The sequence below is a fragment of the Corvus hawaiiensis genome, chromosome 5 (assembly GCF_020740725.1).
Source record: "Corvus hawaiiensis isolate bCorHaw1 chromosome 5, bCorHaw1.pri.cur, whole genome shotgun sequence".
NCBI lineage: Eukaryota > Metazoa > Chordata > Aves > Passeriformes > Corvidae > Corvus > Corvus hawaiiensis.
In genome coordinates, this window is record NC_063217.1 from 38,005,466 (window position 1) to 38,016,352 (window position 10,887).

At 44.9% G+C, this 10,887-nt stretch overlaps 1 protein-coding gene and 2 long non-coding RNA genes across 5 annotated transcripts in view; 1 reads left to right on the plus strand and 2 right to left on the minus strand.

Moving 5' to 3' along the window:
* Positions 1–2,852, minus strand: part of GALNT7 (polypeptide N-acetylgalactosaminyltransferase 7) — a 71,777-nt gene extending 68,925 nt beyond the window's left edge. For both annotated transcript variants that reach the window (XM_048303648.1, XM_048303649.1), the window contains exon 1: positions 2,705–2,852. In XM_048303648.1, the coding sequence (XP_048159605.1) occupies positions 2,705–2,830 (126 nt within the window). In that variant the 5' untranslated portion in view covers positions 2,831–2,852. The remainder of the gene's footprint in view (positions 1–2,704) is intronic.
* LOC125325961 lies at positions 1,639–6,231 on the plus strand. 2 transcript variants are annotated; one of them, XR_007203630.1, is made up of 2 exons: positions 1,639–2,128; positions 3,784–6,231. It is a non-coding gene; the product is annotated as an uncharacterized LOC125325961 (long non-coding RNA). The 2 variants fall into 2 exon arrangements; XR_007203631.1 differs by having other exon boundaries at positions 3,798–6,231.
* On the minus strand, positions 3,950–9,969 carry LOC125325966. Its single transcript, XR_007203633.1, has 2 exons — positions 8,412–9,969; positions 3,950–5,396 (listed from the first exon to the last, which is right to left on the minus strand). It is a non-coding gene; the product is annotated as an uncharacterized LOC125325966 (long non-coding RNA).
* Between the last annotated feature and the right edge of the window lie 918 nt (positions 9,970–10,887).

The following is a 10,887-nucleotide window of genomic DNA, read 5'->3' on the forward strand; positions in this document are numbered from 1 at the left end:
ATAACATTAAAAGATCTTCTGTATTACCCATTGTCTGCTGCTGTGAGCAGGAAAACATTAAAGGTTATAAACGTAAAAAAGAACGACACAGCAAATCTTTTCATCTTTGCATCTGTAATGCTTGGTGCTATTAAAAAATGCCCAGAGTTACAATGCAGAGAGGAAAAGGGTACTGCCTGAAGTTAAAAAAAAAAAAAAAGCTAAAAAAGCAAAATTCTATTTTAAGCTGGTACTGTCTGACAAGGAATTTCATATTTGTTGGCTAGAGCTTTTAGTGCAAGAAAAGGGAGGATGGTGTTATACAGGAAGAAGATTTATCTGTCATCTTTAGCTTAACAAACTTCTGGGCAAATAACAACAGAGCAAATACACACATTTCTATGACTGAACAAAGTGCATACCACTGCATTTATCAGAAGCAGTTAAGATTAAACTCCTACTTCCCTTATGCTGAAGCTGTACCAGGGCACAGTCTGTTCCCAGGTGTTGCAGGGAGCACACTCCAAGATACAAGCCCAGCTCATGGGGTCAGCTCTGCCTCTCCTAACACGATGCAGGGTATGCAGAAACTAACCTCCAGACATGTTCTTAGGCTCTGACAGCTTCCCAGAAATATGCCGGAGCACCGCTAGTAGGAAACACAGTCATTGCTGTTTAACTCATATCCCTTACCTGAGCAGCTTCCGAGGTAGAAAGCACTCCAACCCAAAACATGAATTTAGTAACAACAATAATGTTTCTCAGAAAATTATGAAGCAGCATGTGTTACTCTCATATATATCACAATGGCAAGTAAACAGCTGATCTAGCTAATGAACCAGGTATTCTGTTTAGATTTCATCTTTGAAAGTGTTTACTTAATATAATTGTATTTGTTCTCAACAAAGACTGAATTATTTCCTGAGATGGCTGTCATGGACATTTCCTCCTCAGGTCAAGACCAGGTAATCAAGACAGAATGCTGCTTTATCAGAGGCAGGACTGTAAAAGCTCTTGCAATTCCTTTACTGGTACGCAAACCAGCTAAAAAAGGCTTCTGAATTAGACCTCACATGTGAATGGAAGTGATACAAGGGTTCAGCTCAAAAGTATCCCAGCAAAACCCTTTAGGCTCATGAGAAAGGACAACATAATGCATTACAGCACCTAAGCTGATACAGCACACACACACTAGGGCTACAATACTTCAGTTGTCATCCCAGAACAAGCATCTGATGATGGTTGCTGCCCTACACAGCAATGCAACCACAATTTTTTCCCTCTGAGATTGTCACTTTACATGTCTGTTTACAGTCCTTTCCTGAGCAGGAAAAGTAATTTGACTGGTTTTGATGCAAAATGTCTACAGCCTGACATTTTGTTTGGAGGTATACAAATAAATTCCTGAAGGTTTTTCCACACACAGAAAATCCCACGTTGTGTCTAGAACAGATTACAGAAACTTCACCACTTAATAAACTGCTCATCTCCAAAAAAACCACTATGGCCTATTATCTCAGCACTAACTGCCAAGATACAGCAAACTGTAACAGCTTCAGAAGGCAGAGCACCTGCTGAAGGAGTCCAAAGCCATTCCCAGTTTTTGAAAACGAGTTCTGTCAACTCACTTTCCTTACACAATTATCCAAAGCAGCCCACTAGAGAGGTCCAAGATCATTAGTGAACACATCATAAAAGATTCCTTTTTAAGATAATCACTGGAAAATTTTATGACTTTACCAAGATTATTTTAATCTTGGCTAATCTTACTTCAAGCCGATCTCCTTTCCTGAGCTCTAAAACAGCTGGTGAAAACGGAAGAATTACTTTGACTCCTTCTAAGACCCTGGTGTCAAAGGGTCAGATTATTTTCACCTGACTAATACAAGGCCATGGCAAGACTCGTACTGCAGATTTGTCCGTCTGACCTCCTGAAGCATTTCTGGAAGTGAGCTGAAGCGCTGCCCACCTCGCATATCATCTATGCTCCCACCATTTCGGCGTGGGAGACCTGCACCACCACCTGGATAAATCCGGCGCCTTTTGGTTTTCCGTGAGCTGTTCTTAAATTACCTGATCTGCTGCTTCTCCTTGGCCAAACCTGCCCTTTGGTTAGTAAAGCGTCGGGAAGCCAATCCGCGGCAGCTAGGTGAGCTGGCGAGGGAACACCTGCACCCTTTGTTGAAGCTCTAGGGGACCCTGGCAGGACACTTACGCAGGAGACATCGGCGCCGTTATTTAGGGACGGAAAACCCCCGAAGGGAAGACCATCCCACGCGTTTCGGGTGCCCAGGGCAGCGCCGGCGGGGAGGTCCCGGGAGGGAAGGGCCCCGGCGGGACTCTACCCGCACCACCGCGCCGGCGGCGGACACCGGCGGCGCGCTCCCGGCGGGCGGGGGGGCTGCGGCGGCCCCGGGCCGGGCGGGGCGGCGCGGACCGGACACCGGCCGGGCTCGGCCGCCCGGGCTCCCTCGGAACGCGGCGCCCCCGGGCCCCGCCGCGGGCAGCCCCAGGGCGCGGCGCCGCCCGGGCAGGGACGCCGGCTCCGGGGGCCGGATGGGGCCGGCCCCGCCGCTCCGCACTCCCCTCTCGGGCCTGCAAGGCTCCGCAGGCCGCAGCCCGGGCAGCCGCCCCCCGCCCGCCCGCAGCCGCCGCCGGTCACATCCCGGGCGGCGGCCCCGCCACCCGCTCCGTCGCGCCCGCCCCGGCGCGGCCGCGCACTCACCCGCGTCCGTCCCGGGAGATCCGGCTCCTCGGCGCGGGGCGACAGCGAGGACCAAAGCAGCAGCAGCCCCAAGAAGCTGCCCGCCAGCAGCACGGCGCGCAGCAGGAAGCCCAGCTTCAGCCGCATCCTCCCGCCCGCCCTCTGCCTCCCGCCGCCGCGCACGCAGCGCCCGGCCCCGCGCACCGGCCGCCTTCCGTCCCCCACGGCACGGCACGGCCCCGCCGCCGCTCCCCCGCCTCCCCCGGCCGCCGCTGCTCTCCGGCAGCCGCCCGCCTGCGGAAGCTGTCCTCTTGCCGCCGCCGCCGCACGTACAAACTTTTTTTTTTTCTTTCCCCCCCCTCTTTTTTTCTCCCTCCCCCGCGCCGCCCCGGTAGGCTGCGGGCTGCGCGCTTGCCTCCCCGCCGGGCGCAGCGGCCGGGGTGATGCGGAGCAGGAAGTGGCCGCCGCGGGAGCCGCGGTTCCACGTGGCCGCCCCGCACCGGGGCGGGAGCGCCTCGCCCCGGGCCGCCGCTCGCTCCTGCCCCCGCCCCGGCACCGCGCCGGGCGTGCGCTCCCGTGCACCTGCTCCCGCCCGGACCGCGGCTGCGGCCAGCAGCGCATGCAGCCCTCCGGGGAAACGGGGGAGCAGTAGGACACCTCGAGTGGGGCTTGGGCTTTCCCAGTTGGGTGGGCAGCGCTGCTTGGGCACCGATTTGTAAAAATTAAGGTGCAGACGTTTAACTTTAGGGGCTTTCATAGGCGTAGGGTAACGCAGGCCCATTAATTGTTGTGTGCAGCCTGGGCAGAGTAGAACTGGAAAGTCAACAGATTTTTCTTGGGGATAGCAGATTAAGCACAAGATTACAGAGATGGTATCAGCCCCGTAGCTTGTGCGTTATTTTGTTACTAATTTTCTGCACTGAAAGTTAGGCATCCTATTTCCTTCTTTGAAGGAATGTCACACGTGCGCACACACACAGAAACCTGATAATGCAAGCTCTCCAAAAACCAGAGTGATGCAAAACCAGTACTTCCAATATAATACTACTTTTGCCTTTTCTGTGTATTCAGTACTATCCCCTTGCTCTAATGTTTTTCAGTTCTATTTCTTAAGGGCACTGGGAGGATATCAGATGCATGGATCCTGAACATTGACTTTCAACGACAAGGACTGCAGCAACGAAACAGGATATTACACCCTGAACAGGATAACTTTGGAGGAAAAAAACTCTCCACACCTAAGTGACCTTTGTAGTTGGACACACCTAGACACAGAAGGCTTTGTTTATTCATGAAACTTGTGCTACAGCACTGAGTGTTGTCTTTTTCTTCCCCATTCTGTAAGATCAAGGTATGAGACATAGACAAATGCAAAGTTTAAGGCACGGGCAACAGCTCTAATCCTTACAAGTGTCTGTGACTTCCACAGGAGCACAGAACTGTTTTCCCCAAAGCCCGCTCCCTGTCTGAAGTTGCAGCAACCACACAAATATCCCAAAACAAAGATTCAGGTGACTGTTTTCAGGTAGGTAACAACATCTGCACAAGGCTGGGAGGGATTGTTAGGGGTTTTTTTGGGTTAGAGTTGAGTTAACACATAGAGTTGAGGTGCCCAGCTCTGAACGGATCTCTTGTCTTGCTGAGCCCAGAAGGAACAGGCAAGTTGAGGCTGTAAACTGTGAAAGTCTGTAGGCTGTCAAAGAAGTACAAAAGCGTTTCCCCAACTCTTCCTTCACTCCTTTGTGGAGACCTTACTGCAGCAAACAGTGCTCTTTCCTCATGTTGTTTCATTCTTCATTTTTGGCATCCCATTTTAATGTCCTGTGCTGTTGCTCTCAGCACATTCAAAAAAAGTGAGAAGAAAAAAAAGTTACTCATAGCACTGCATGGAGGGTACAGCCATGGGATGTGATACCACTCTGCTGCTGCTCCTCAGAGCTGAGAGTGGTGGGGACAGAGTCCTCTGTGTGCAAGTTGATATGATGAGAACTCACATTTGTAAGGCTGCCGGCTGAAACCAGTTTGGGGTTTTTTTTTCTTATGGAGGTGTATGTTCTGCATGAACATAGGCAAAGGTAAACCATGCATCCGTGATTTCACAGAGAGCTACACACTTGGAAGATGAGCAAGAATTTTGTCGTTGTGGTTTTAGATACCCAAAGTCTTGCTGTCAGTGACCTCCCCCATTAGCTATCCGAGGACAATGGCTTCTGTACCAGGCATTTTAAACCCCCCTGTGTTTTATCCCGAAAGAGAAGTAGCCGATGCCCACTGGGAGGCAGTACGGGTCAATGGACAGGGTGTTCATGCCAGCCAGCCCCTCTCTCTGCTGGAACCACCAATGGCAGGAGATTGGAGAAGGCGTCATGTTTCTGTTTGACCATTATACCTGCCTGTCCTGGTCCCTCATCAGGGAGCATCATCTACCGTTTTTCTTCTCATGCACATGCCATGCAGTCTGACTCCAGAAGTATTGGATTAATACTGACCTTGGAAGTAGTTTTATTTCAGTTGTATCCTCATTAAGGATGTGCTTAAGTTTCAAATTCTGCACTTACAGTTTCTCCTATGTAGTAAGGTGCCTAAGAAGACCTACAGAACATATTTTCGCTCTTGTTGAATTTGTATCAGCTAAGACAAAAAATTCAAATTAAATTTGTCTTTGGATTGCCTCCAGTACTATTCAAAACCATGTTTCAAAGTCTTTTACAACCTGGAGAGAAAAAGAGGCAGGGTTACACACAGGCTTTTGTCTCAGTCACAAAATGTAAGTAAATATAAATTTATATATAAAAATATAAGTATATATAAAAGTAGAATAAATACATTATATATGTATACACATATACATACATACACCATGATTCTCTTACTATATGGGCAGCATTAAAACAAAACACAATTCCAACTATTATTAATCAATCTCTCTTAGACTGATACTCAGTCACTCAAATGTTTCAAACAGGCTGGCAACTGTCACAATGTTTGTATCTATATGTGGACATCTACTGCTTGTTACACAGAAATCATACGCTCACTTCTCCAAATAAATATGCAATGGCATTTAAGTCATTACAAAGCCTTGCTGCTCTTGAACCAGAGACCGACGATGACCTGGAGGTGAGGTATCCGATTACCAATCCCCTAAGCCATGCAGTTGCCTTATTGCTGGGGATTTGGGGGATGGTGTCTGGAGCAGCGTCACTAACAAATGTCAAAACCTCATGCAGTTGTTGCTTGCATGGGAGAATTGTTTGGATGTGGATATATTCCTCAGCTCTTGTCCTGAATATCTGGCCATAATAAAACTCTCTGCTTGTTCATAACACAATGCCTGAAAGAAAATTCCTACAGACTTTTTTACCACTCAAGGTGAAAGTCATGTGTTACAATGTTCCATAATACAACAAGCTGCTGTAAAGTCTTCACTGTACATAAAACCTCACATTTTGCTCATTTGAGGGTTTTCTTCTGTCAACAGACAATCATTGTAAAATCTGCAATTCAGAGACCAAATTTTCTTTCTACTGAGTGCAGAGAGCACAAAACACAACTGGTTTTTTTTTCTTTTGTCATGTAAACAGTTTCTTTGAAATTAGCAATGGTGTACTGGTTTTGGCTGGGGTAGAATTTATCTTCATCATAGCTGGTATGGGGCTATATTTTGGTTTTGCTCTGGAAAGGATAACACCGGGATGTTTTGGTTGTTGCTGAGCAGGGCTTGCCCAGAATCAAGGCCTTTTGTGCTCCTCACCCCATCCCACCAGAGAGGAGACTGGGGGTACACAAGGAACTGGGAGAGGACGCAGTTGGGACAGCTGTCCCCCACTGATCAAAGGGATATTCCAGACCATATGACATCATGCTCAATATATAAAGCTGGGGGAAGAAGGAGGAAGGGGGGGGACATTTGGAGTGATGGTGTTTTTCTTCCCAAGTCACCATTAAGTGTGATGGAACCTGGCTTTCCTGGAGATGGCTGAACACCTGGCTGCCCATGGGAAGCCGTGAATGAATTCCTTTTTTTGCTTTGCTTGTGTGCATGGCTTTTCCTTTACTTATTTAAATGTCTTTATCTCAACCCAAAAGTTTTCTCAGTTTTCCCCTTCCAGTTCTCTCCCACATTCTGCTGGGGGTGGGTGAGTGAGAGGTGGTGTGGTGCTTAGCTGCCAGCTGGGGTTAAACCATGACAAATGGATTCTAGGCCTCAGTTACACTTTCCTTAGATATTTCCAGATATAACTACCAGCACTTCATTAAGTGCAGTATTTTGCTACATGATACTCTCTAGGCTTCATATAACAGCAAACTTGGTCATGCCTTGATTAAGGCAAGTGTTGGAAGATGCCAGCTGGCAGAAAGTAACTTGCCTTCCTAAATGGAATAGTCTCAACACAAGCAACACCTTTGCTCCAGTGAAACCTTCCAGCTCCATTTAATCTCTTTTCCTATCCTGACCTTGCATTTAGATGGTTGTCACTGAATAAAGCCTTTGCTGTTTTCCCACTGTTACTTTGGATCTAAGGCGAGCTGGCCATTGGCACTTACGGAAAGCTCGTGCAGTGTACTAGCCCTACAGCAGGTTTATTAGTACTGCATATTGGAGTCCTGGGATGTCCTGGTGGAATCCAAGACATAGCTTCCCTACTTTTCATCTGAGAAGGTGGGAACTCAGTGTGTGACTGAAGACGCCTGGCCAGATCTCCCTTGCTTTATGTTAAGTTCATACTCCCTTCTGACATCATCCCCAGCACCGAAGGATTTGGATTGAGATCCTGGCTTAATGAGGTGGTCCCTGCTAGGAATAATCCAAAGGGCAGAGTTTGGTATACATTATGATGAATATAAAGTTATGCCCATAATATTTACAATGTGTGTATATTTAACCTCAGAGTTGACAAAAAGGGACTGAAGTACAGGGTTTTAAATTCTTCTTAATTTCTGAGATTGTTTTAAAAGTACTTTAATCAAATAAGTGCCTCTAGGGAGTACTTAATATATGCTTTTGCAACTTAGACTATGATTGCTTAATCTTCACTGTTTTGTGTTCATGATCTCTAGTCTTTAGTACCATTCTTCCTGTAATTCTCAATTATCTTTCTTTTTTTTAAGCCAGCAGTTTAGCCGTACATGTCCTACCAAAACATTATCCTTCAGTACTTCAGCATTTGAATAGATGCTTTTGGCAGAGTGCTGTTCGCCTCCTTTGCTTTTCCTGTCACTTTTATGAAGAGTGTGTTATGAAGCTCCTGTCATTACATTTAGCCCCCATACTCCTGTCATGCCTACTTAGTCTGTTTTATTCCTGCAGTATCACCTCTAGCTCCTCGTCTCTTTTCCCACACAGCAACAGTAAGCAAGCTCATTATTTGGTACGGGTCTGCATTCTACCAATGTCCTGAAGATTGGAATGTAAAATGATTTTTTTTCCAGCTGTCCTTTCTGTTAATGAGTACCACTCAATGTTTATGAACTATATTGTATTATTAATACTGCTTTTGTCTAAAAAAAATTAACTTCTTTTGCACCTCTAAGTCCTCAAAATATCCACACTGATGAGTGTTGACAATCCTTGACAGATTTAGATCTCATTAAAATAGTGGATGGGATGGTCTGTTATGTGGGCGTTTCATTTAAGTATGAGAAGAATTGGGATGATTCTAAGCATGGTTTTGCCATTTAAAAAGTAAAATATATATTTTAAATTACTTTTCAAAGACACTCTCACCTGTATTTTGAGCCAGACAAAAGTATGAGTAGTCATACAATCTCAGGTCTGGAAAATTTCCTTTTCCAAGGTGCTATACTTCTGAGCATTTCAAACAGAAATTAACTTGCATCATTTCCTGAATCTAGGGCAGAGAAAACTGAAATAGATTGCTGCAATTTCTGTTATGCTGAAAAAAATGAATGTTGTAAACACCCACAATTTCAGATGCTGAGTTATTTTTCTAAAAGACTTTTCAAATATAGTAAATTAGTCGAGTTAATTTGAGGAAATTGTCAGTCTGAACAAGAACCACAGTGCCTTTGAGAGAAAAACTGGGAAATTTTACAATTGTAAATTAATTAGATTTTTGTATTTCTTTGGAAGTTTATTATTTAGTGATAAACTTTTGACAGTTTAGAAAATAACTGGAAACATGGGTATTAACAATTCAGTATCATTTATCAGCTATTAATCTGCAATAATTTTGACAGATTTCTTTTCAGGATATATTCTGCCATGTTGTTCAAAATTAAACACGACCTAACTGCTGAAGACATGAAGCATTTGTAAAGCATTAGAAAAGTTAAATAAAGCCAACATGTCATATCTGCACAAGATAAAGCCTTATGAAGTTTCACAGAGAAATAAAAAAAGACACTCAAAATTGGTTACATGGAAAAGTGTGGATGTACAACAGTTACTAGATGCTAAAACCTGTATATGCTTTTTGTTCCTTAGCTTAGTCACTGTTTCAGAAAGAGTGGCCTGTCTCATTTTACATCAATGCATAAAAGGTCCATTAATAATTACTGGAAAAGACTAATCCAGTAGATAGATTTATGCACTGAATAACATTGCAGAGTTCTGCCAGACTCTGATTTTCACACTGGAGTCCCTGGATTCCTGGGGAATGGGAATGCTGTCTGAAACAAAGAATGATGGCAAGACTACTGTCGTTAGCCATATAAAGTTTGTGGTATATATCACAAATTGGTAACTGGAAGTTAAGGGTCTTAGTAGCAGTGAATCACAAAAGCATTGCTAGGCAGCTCCGAGCTTTCTTAACTCTTTGCAGATTTCATAAACTGTAAGCTTGATGTTATTGGTGGTTGGAAATAAACACCACAATGCTGAGCAGCCTCTTTTCTTAGTGAGCTGCCATTTGGAGAGAAATTCTCAAACAGTAGATTATTTCTGTTATGTATCGTCTGACACCAAGTTGTATTTATTAGTAATTCAGTGAAATGATTCCGTTACAAAATGCATGTTTTGTGGGAATTGCAGGCAATAGCAGCTGTTGTATCATAACACTGCACACATTCAAGTCTTCTACTAAATATAATCATAATGAAAAAGATTTCATAAGGGCTTTAGTACACCATGGAGGTGCAGAATTCTGTGGAAGTTTTTCCCTTTTCTCATGTCCAAAGCTACAGACAGATATCCCTACTTGGTATGAATTAAGTGATTTTCAACTTTTATAGTTTTAGCTCAGGTATGAATATGGATAATTCTTTAAATACTTTTTTTTAAAGTATGTTTTCCATCTTTTTCCCAAACTGAGAGCTAAACAAGAAAAACCAAAACCAAACCAAACCAAAAAAACCCCAAACAAACCCAACTCCACAAACCCAACTCCCCAAACCCAACCAACTTAAGAGAAAAAATTATTAGACATGCCAAAAAGACAATGAAATGAAAGTGAAGAATTGTAATAAAGTCATCATCTTGGCAAGCCAAACTCCACTGCTTTTCAGTCACCTGTGACAAGTAAGAGTGATAATGGCAGGATCTCATCCATCTTCAAATACTGCAGGTTTCCAGATCTCTCAGCTCACTGCCATTCACCCCCTTTTTCTAATATATAACAGTGTGCTGGTTTTGGCTGGGGTGGAGTTATTTTCTTCCCAGTAGCTGGTATGGGGCTGTGTTTTGGATTTGTGCTGAACACAGTGTTGATAATATGGGGATGATTTTGTTATTGCTGAGCAGGGCACAGAGCCAAGGCCTTTTCTGCCTTTCATACTGGCACACTGGGGAGGAGACTGGAGGTGCCTGGGAAGCTGGGAGGGGACACAGCCAGAACAGGTGACCCAAACTGACCTTCAGACCATATGACATCATGCTCAGTATGTAAAGTGGGGGAAGAGGGAGAAAGGGAGGTACATTTGGAGTGATGGTGTTTTTCTTCCCAAGTCACCGTTAGGTGTGATGGGGCCCTGCTCTCCTGGAGATGGCTGAACACCTGCCTGCCCATTCCTTGTTTTGCTTTGCTTGTGTGCACAGCTTTTGCTTTCTCTCTTAAACTGTTTTTATCTCAGTCCATAGTTCTCTGGCTTTTACCCTTCCGATTCCCTCTCTGATCCCACTGGTGGGGAAGTGAGTGAGAGGCTGTGTGGGGCCTGGCTGCTGGCTGGGGTGAATCCATGACAAACTGCAAAGATTTAAAAACTAGTTGGCTGAGTAGTACAATTAAAAACTTTTCTAAATTCTC